Consider the following 8,978-nt stretch of genomic DNA (forward strand, 5'->3'; position numbering starts at 1 on the left):
GTGAGTGTGTTAAATTGAAAAGAAACATCATCTGCTCCTGCCTTGCTTTCTGATATTTTAAAATATGTGTTTGAGTATTGGAATGTGTTTTGTCTTGCAGACACTAGTAACTTAAATACTGAACAAAATGATTCCTGGACCTCTGAGTACTCCTGGCTTGACCCTTCTGTGAAGGGCCCACCAGAGACAAACGCAGAGGATGCTGGACTTCGGAAATCTCTGGACACATTCTATGAAGTGTTTGGCCATCCACAGCCAGCCTCTGGAAATTCACTCTCCACATCTGTCTACCAGTGCCTTTCTCAGAAAATCAATGAACTGAAGGGCAAGGAGAACCAAAAGTACACCCTCCGCAGTTTTCAAATGGCGCGGGTCATCTTCAACCGGGACGGCTGCTCCATCTTACAGAAGCATTCCAGGGACGCCCACTTTTACCCAACCAGAGAAGGAAATGCGTCTCTGGAGGATGAAAAGCTGACCCCAGGACTTTCAAAAGAAATTATTCATTTCCTCTTGCAGCAGAACTTGATGAAAGACCCATAACTGTTGCCTGGTGGTGAGAGCAAGCATATGGGGGGTATCCCTGTGGCTGATACTGTTGGTGCATCACCCAGACCCTCTCAGGTCTCTTGCCAGCTCTGTGTGCCCAACCCCCAGCTAAGTGCTTTGCAGGCAAAGGCTGGCATATGTGATCTGGTCCTGGAGCCAGTTCAGCCCAAATGGAGAGCCAGCAGTGTCTGGGGGTTTTATTGCCTCCATGGCCACCCCATCTCCTACCCCACCCTTTGACCTAAGGCTGGTGACCAACTGGTTTGCGAGTCTGAAAGTCCAGCTTCCTTGTCCCCAGGAAGGACATGCTCTGAGGCATGATTCAAGTTCCAGAGCTCTCCTCCTGATCAGGCCAAGGCTGGGGCTTCGCATGAAATCTCACTCTTGCCTGGCTCCTTCCTTCCCCTGTCCTTCTCTCACTCACTGGTGTTTCCTGGGAGCGTTTCCTTAATAAATCTCTTGCACCTGAACCCTTGACTCAGATTCTACTTCTGGAAGAAGCCGACCTAAGAGAATAGGCTTCCGTTCAATGAATTTTTTTTCTTGTTTTTAATTTATTTATTTTATTTTTATTTATTTTTGGCTGTGTTGGGTCTTTCGTTGCTGCATGGGGTTTTTTCTCTAATTGCGGCGAGCGGGGGCTACTCTTTGTTGTGGTTCGCAGGCTTCTCATTGCGTTGTATTCTCTTGTTGTGGAGCATGGGCTCTAGGCACGCGGGCCTCAGTAGTTGTGGCACGCAGGCTCAGTAGTTGTGGCTCGTGGGGTCTAGAGCGCAGGCTCAGTAGTTGTGGCGCATGGGCTTAGGTGCTCTGCGGCATGTGGGATCTTCCCGGACCAGGGCTCAAACCTGTGTCCCCTGCATTGGCGGGCGGATTCTTAACCACTGCACCACCAGGGAAGCCCTCAGTGAGTTTTTTTGAAGGGAACAAAGCCTTATGCTGAATCAAGTATAAGAATTTTACCAAATTGTAAAACTGTGACCATGTGATTGGGAACGTATGTCCCCCAATAATACAAAGATTTAAATATGGTTCCAAAAAGTGCATCACATCTTAATCATACCTTTGCCTCTCCAAAACCAGAGTTTCCTGTTTTATAACATTAACTGGGTATGGAAGGAACATTTGAGCCATCTAAAATAACAGCTAAGATTCGCACATTTTTTTTAAAAAGGCTTTTCATCTCCACCAGATTGTAAACATGAAAGGTGAGAAAAAAAAATGTGTACCACCCACCAAAGTATGTGTAAGATCACTTATGATAAGCTAGGCTGATGGATGCAAGCTTGTCAATTTGTGGTGGAAGAGAAAAAGGAATCCTTTGCCCAAGTGGACTCCTTCCTCTCATTATTTTTGTCTTCTGCCTGCCTGCTGTCAGCACCCTCTGTCACCCTCTGAATGGCTGGCCCCTCACCCCTGTCCTTCCCTTGCTTCGCCAGGGAGCAGCTTTATTTATTTATTTATTTTTAATTAAAAAAATTTTATTGGAGTATAGTTGATTTACAACGTTGTGTTAGTTTCAGGTGTACAACAAAGTGAATCAGTTATACATATACATATATTCCCTCTTTTTTAGATTCTTTTCCCATACAGGCCATTACAGAGTATTGAGTAGAGTTCCCTGTGCTGTATAGTAGTTCCTTTTTAGTTATCTATTTTATATATAGTAGTGTGTATATGTCAATCCCAATTTTCTAATTTATTCCTCCCCACCCTTACCCCCTGGTAACCATAAGTTTGTTTTCTACATCTGTAACTCTATTTCTGTTTTGTAGATAAGTTCATTTGTACCCTTTTTTTATATTTTTAATTTATTTTTAATTTTTTTATGTTTGGCTGCGTTGGCTCTTCATTGCTGCACTTGGGCTTTCTCTAGTTGAGGCGAGCTGGGGCTACTCTTCATTGCGGTGCACAGGCTTCTCATTGGGGTGGCTTCTCTTGTTGTGGAGCATGGGCTCTAGGTGCATGGGCTTCAGTAGTTGTGGCACACGGACTTAGGTGCTCTGCGGCATGTGGGATCTTCCCGGACCAGGGATCAAACCTGTGTCCCCTGCATTGGCAGGCAGATTCTTAACCACCGCGCCACCAGGGAAGTCCCCTTACCCTTTTTTTAGATTCCACACATAAGTGATATCATATGATATTTGTCCTTCTCTGTCTAACTTCACTCAGTATGACAATCTCTAGGTCCATCCGCGTTGCTGCAAATGGCATTATTTCATTCTTTTTTATGGAGCGCAGCTTTAAATAGCCTGAGCAGGCCTGTGCTGGCAGGTCCTCTGCTTCTCAGCTGTGTCCTGAATGTTCGTTTGAGATTTGGTTGGTAGAAAGACATCTCCCTGCACTGAGCTCCCTGAAATTGTAATCAGAAGCCTCGCGCTAAACGCTGCGCTAATCCCTCTCTCGAAGGTCCTTCGAACAAATTGTACTGACAGAAAGGGCTCTATCACTTGACTGGGGAACAGTGAGAGAAGCTGGAAATACTGAAAAATTAGATTTTGAGAAACTCTGGATGAAAGTTAATTGGCATAAGACTCTGTAAGGTTTCCAGAAAGCAGATTATGCAAATAGATCAGCCTACATGTGTTTGTTAAGAATGAGGGCACCCTCTCAGGCCAGGTCTCTTAGGGACTCTTGACTGGAGAGAGAAGCCCTTTTAAAAGTCAGGAATTACATAGTAAGGCTTCCAGCTTTGGGATGATTAGAGGTAGGAAGAATATCCACCTCGAAGGGCAGGCACCACTGGAAGGAGACCTAACAGAAAGGAAATAGGAAATGAACATGTCCTTGAGAAAACAAGACTCCAGATCTTCCTCTGACAAGCAATCATCTGCATTTTCTCCAATTCAATTGCCCCCCACCAATAATTATGAAACCAGGGAGACTTATAATTGAAAATCTACAGGTTGAATTTTGAAGTTGCTAGTTTTATTGTTTATTGATGTGTAGCAAATCCATAGATGCCCTTGAATGCTGTAGTCTTTAGCATTATTCTGTCACCGAAATATTGGACTTTAGTTTCCATGGCTACCAACAGAAGGAAACTAGATTATTTTATACTGTTTTTGAAGGACAAAAGATACAAGTATTTGAATTTCCATGCTGGGAAGCAGCAGCTTCTGTTTGGCAGTGAGATTTTAATATCAGCGAATTTGTAAACTTTATTAATATCAGTGCTGTGGCTGTTCAGAAAAAAGGTAAACTCTGAAAGCAGAGTATTTAGAAGTCTAAAAACCAGAATCACCTTAAGGTAAAAAAAGACTGTGGTGTGTGTTTACTTGTTTCTGAGTAAGTGCTTGTGACAGGTCAGTACAAAATATTTGATTCCCTGCAATCTCACTCCTTAATTTGATCTTCATGCAGTTAGGATGGCATTTTCCATTTATCACTGTTTACCTTTAATGAAGACTAAGAGATAAGGATATTAAGGCTCTGGCCTCTGGCATCATTGTCTAATTCTGCCCTACAGATCACTTCACTGACATCTTATCCTCCTCTGAACGTTCTATCTAAGATACCATCTGTGACCCATTTCAGAGATGTATGGGAGGATGGATTTGCTTGCAGGAACCTCAGAATTCTAAGGAAGAGAACAGCTACCAGTGTTTTAAGTTTGTGTAACTGTTATTCACTTCACTAATCTGTTTCTTTGCATGACCTATATATGTAATAGATTTTATTACCGGTAATTAGCACAAAACAATACAGTGATACTTTTAAAACTTTTAAAAACTTACTTTTTAAACTTTTTATTGGTTACAATCACACAGAAAAGTGTTTATAAGTGAACATCTTGAAGATTTTTGCAAACTGAACCCACCTGTTAACCAGCGTCCTGCTCAGGCAGCAGACACTATCAGCTAGCCCAGGCTGAGTGGAGATTTTCAAAGAACTGATCAGAATGGTTTGCTCAGATCAACGTTTCTCAAACCACTGGTTGTACACAAAAGAACTTTAGGTGCTAGATGGACAATGTTTATTTTCACTGTTATCTATTCATTTATAACTATAAAATATTATAACTACTATGTCTGATCTATGCTTTTACAGATATTACATAGGATGCACCTAATGTAAGTATTTAAAATTTTAAAATGAATTGAAGTAGTGAAAAATTAATAATAGTGTAGGTAACATTTAGATATATCAGTAATTATGAAAGGGGGTATACTGGAAAATGACTAAAATTTGGAATACAATGGGGTAATCTATGGTAACTTCTGTGTTCTATTCTCTATTCTACCATCTCTCTCCTGGAATACTACAAGGAAGTTCCATCAGGTCAAGACACATCCACCTTTTCCATTCTCTTTACCCTGCAGCCATAGTGCAAATCATTTTATTTTATTTTATTTTTTAGCCATACCACGTGGCTTGTGGGATCTTATTTCCCTGACCAGGGATGGAACCTGGGCACCCCCACCCCAGCAATGGAAGGGTGGAGTCCTAACCACTAGACCACCAGGGAATTCCCAGTGCAAATCTTTTTAAAAAGCAAAATATGCATCAATAGCTAGCAAATTAAAGAGAAGGAGCTAGCCTTGTCAAATGTGAAAATGTTTCTAACTCTACAGTGATTAAAGCAACTAGAAAAGAAAGATAGACGAAGAAAAATAGTTCAGCCCATAAATAGATATAAATGTAGATGGAAACTGAATATATGATGAAGGTAGCATTTCAAATCCATGAGGAAAAGTGGATTTTTTAGCAAATGGTCTTAGCACATTTGGCTCCCCACCCTGGGGGAGGAAAAGAAAAAAGGTTAGATTCTTCACCTCACTCCTGACATCAAAATGAATTCCAGATGGATTAAAGATTTCAAAATTTAAAAATAAAATCATAAAAATGTTAGAATAAAAAATGAGTGTATACATATACATATATGGAAAGAGCTATCCAGATATCTTGGAATAGAGAAGATCTTTCTAAGAATGGCACAAAACCTGAAAATCTTAAAGGAAAAATATGATAAATTTGACTTTTTAGAAATATTAAAATTCTGCAGGCAAAAAATATTTAAGGTCATAAACAAGATCAAAATGAGGAAAAATACTGGGAAGACATGTAATAAAGAGACTTTTTTAATAAACAGAATTCTTACAAATTATTAGAAATAAACCAAATGAAAAACCTGACAAAGGATATGAACTGATAGTTAAGAAAAAAGTATATATAAATGGCTAATAAGCATAACAACCATACTCAAACACGAAGAACTGCAATTTATGAGGTTAAATTTTAATTTATTTAAATAAGATACCCTTAGTTGTTTTGGGTTTGTCTGTTTTTGTTTCTTGATTTTTGTATTTCGGAGGTGGTAAAAAGTTGGAAGGACTCTAGTTCTGGCAAGAGTACAGAGAGACAAGTGCTCTGATTGACTATCAAGGGGAAAGTAAAGTGGCAAAGCTTTTCTCAGGGCAATTTGGCAACTTCTATCAAAATGATGAAAGTCTACTTTTTTTGACCCAACAGCAGGGAACCAGACCTGGAAGGTCTCCTGCTGTCATGGAGTTTACCCTCTAGTGGGTGAAGGAACAGGCAAGGTAACTTCAAATAGTGAGAGGTGCTTTGGGACAATAAAAGGGATGTAGTAGTGCCTGGGGTAGGTGCTTAGACTGGGTGGTCTGAGAAGGACTCTGAAGAAGTGCCATTTGAACTAAGAGCTGCAAGGTTCCCCAGAGCCAGCCACACAGAGGCTGGAGCATCCAGGCAGAGGGAATGGCATGTGCGAAATCAGTGTGAAACAGCCTGGTATGAGCTCTGAGTGCCCAGATGGAAGGAGGTCCCTGGGGCTAGAGCACAGTCTGCAGAGGGCAGAGTGGTAGATGAGTTTCGTAAGCAGGGGGAGGCCTTTTAAGCCCAGATGAGGAATTAGAATTTTATTCTAAAGACAGTGGGACTTGAAGATTTTAAGCAAAATTAATATAAGTTGCCATATTCATGGAAGTTTTTAAAATTAATTTATTTATTTGGCTGCATTGGGTCTTGGTTGCAGCATGTGGCATCCTTCCGTTGTGGCGCACGGGCTCTTCGTTGCGGTGCACAAGCTTCTCTAGTTGCAGCTCACGGGCTTCTCTCTAGTTGTGGCATGCAGGCACCAGAGCACACGGTCTCAGTAGTTGTGGCACGTGGGCTTAGTTGTCCCTCGGCATGTGGGATCTTAGTTCCCTAACCAGGGATTGCACCTGCATCCCCTGCACTGGAAGGCAGATTCTTAACCACTGGACCACCAGGGAAGTCCCCATGGGAATTTAGTCTGTGTTAAGGGCAACATTTCAAAACGCTGGTAAATGTTGAATCACCTAAATATTCTATAAATGGTGAGATCTCCACCTCACAATATACACAAAAATAAAGTCCAGATGATTAAAGATCTAAGTGCAAAAAAAAAAAAACCTCTATAGAATTGCAGATGACAATAAAGATAAGTTTTTTAATAATCTTTGCATGAGAAAGCACTTCCTAAAACAGATAGCAATGCAAAACAATGAAAGACTGACAGTTACGACTACATAAAAGTAAAAAACTTTGAAAGATATCATAAATATGTGATAAGGGTATTATGGTTTTGTAAAAAAAAATAGAGATGTATACTGGAGAATTTAGGGTAAATGTCTTAATGTCTATAATTTTTTATTAAATTAAAAAAATTATAATACTTAAAATACTTTATCAGAAACAAGATAATGAAACAAATATGACAAAATGTTATCAGTTACCACATCTAGGTAATGAGTATATGGAGATTCACTAGTCTTTCTACTTTTCTATGTATGAAATCTTAATAATAGAAAAAAAGTTTATTTAAAAAGGAAAGAAAGGTTGAAAGACAAGAGACAGACTTGAGAAAAAATTTGCTCAGATATTAACAAACAAGAGTTTAATGTTGTAATAATATATGAAGAGTTTCTGTAAATAAATGCTAAAATGGCAAATGGATAGAAAGATGAACTAAGAGTATGAACAGGTACTTCACAGAAGAAATGCAAATTGTTAGTAAATATTGTGGGCAAAAAGCATTGCCTGGCATTTCAATAAACAATGACTGTTGTAGCCATCACGCCCTCAGCCAAGGCAGCTGCCCTGATGGTGCACCCTGAGGGGAACTCAGTACAGAGAAAAGCTAGATGCTGGCCCTTCATAGTTAAGGTTCATATCAAAGGAATAATTTCAATGAGCCCAGACTCTTGCATCTTCCCATACTAAAGCACTAAAATCATTAACTTGAAATGTCTGGTTTTGGGGATTAGCAGTAATCTTTTGATGTTCAACTACATGTTCTGTTTTGTGTTTTTCAGCAAAAACTCCTATATATCCTGGCTCCTCCCTTAGCTCTTTGGAACAGTTCCCCAGAGCTATCTGGGAGGCTGCCTTCCCAGGCTATAGTCCTCAGTAAGTTCCCTGAATACTCGCAACTGTTAGGTTGTGCATTTTTTTCTCAGGGGACAGTATGAATAGCCGCTTGATGTAAGTTATCACAGAAGTGCAGTTTTTAGGGACTTCCCTGGTGGCACAGTGGTTAAAAATCCACCTGTCAATGCAGGGGACACAGGTTCCATCCCTGGTCTGGGAAGATCCCACATTCCACAGAGCAACTAAGACTGTGAGCCACAACTACTGAGCCTGAGCTCTAGAGCCTGTGCGCCAGAACTACTGAAGCCCATGCAGGGCAACTACTGAAGCCCACGCGCATAGAGCTCACGCTCCACAACAAGAGAAGCCACTGCAATGAGAAGCCCACACCCACAACAAAGAGTAGTCCCTGCTCGCTGCAACTAGAGAAAGCCTGTGCACAGCAATGAAGACGCAATGCAGCCAAGAAAAAAGAAATGCAGTTTTTAAAAAGTGTTGCCATTTTAGAATATATATGATTGGTAAGAAATTGAAAAGATCAATCCCGTGAAGTGTTAACAAAGGTGTGGGGACATGGCAATCCAAAATGAAAGCATGTATTACCTTTGCAATGAAATAAGTGACTGAAAAATTAAAAATATAGACCCAACCTTGCCACTTGCCTTCTATGCTTCTTGCTGCCCTTGGTCTAGCAGTTGGTCCTGCCCATCCCAGGGCTTCACCCTTACTCTCTTTGCTGCAGCCACAGTGGCTTCTCAGTTGCTCAACATGCCATCTCCTTAACCAACAGGTTTTGGGTAGGACTGTGGATTCCTTAATAAGTGTCAACCATCATTCCAAACACCCCTATTACTGGCCCAATTTTACAGATGGGGAAACAGAGGCACAGAGAACTAATAGGTAGTGGAGGTGGTGTCAGAGCCCATACCTAACCCCAAGCTATCCTTCTCTGCTCCCTGCTCCAGAATGCTGACCTTCCTCCCACCCCAGAGCCACCCACAGTGTGCCTTCCTCAGAGAAGCCTTCTGGGACCGCTCCCTCCCACCTTCCCTTATGGGAGGGGCTACCTTCCATAG

At 41.0% G+C, this 8,978-nt stretch overlaps 1 protein-coding gene across 7 annotated transcripts in view; it reads left to right on the top strand.

Annotated features, from left to right (window-relative positions):
• The window catches only part of SHLD1 (shieldin complex subunit 1), a 95,156-nt gene extending 90,582 nt beyond the window's left edge, over window positions 1–4,574 (top strand). For 4 of the 7 annotated variants that reach the window (XM_032605838.1, XM_032605840.1, XM_032605841.1 and 1 more), the window contains exon 4: window positions 101–1,019. In XM_032605838.1, coding sequence (XP_032461729.1) covers window positions 101–543 — 443 coding nt within the window. In that variant the 3' untranslated portion in view covers window positions 544–1,019. Of the gene's footprint in view, window positions 1–100 lie in introns of all 7 variants that reach the window. The other 3 variants (XR_004345859.1, XM_032605839.1, XM_032605843.1) reach the window with 3 other exon arrangements.
• Window positions 4,575–8,978: the final 4,404 nt, after the last annotated feature.

Source organism: Phocoena sinus, chromosome 15, assembly GCF_008692025.1.
Source record: "Phocoena sinus isolate mPhoSin1 chromosome 15, mPhoSin1.pri, whole genome shotgun sequence".
Lineage (NCBI taxonomy): Eukaryota > Metazoa > Chordata > Mammalia > Artiodactyla > Phocoenidae > Phocoena > Phocoena sinus.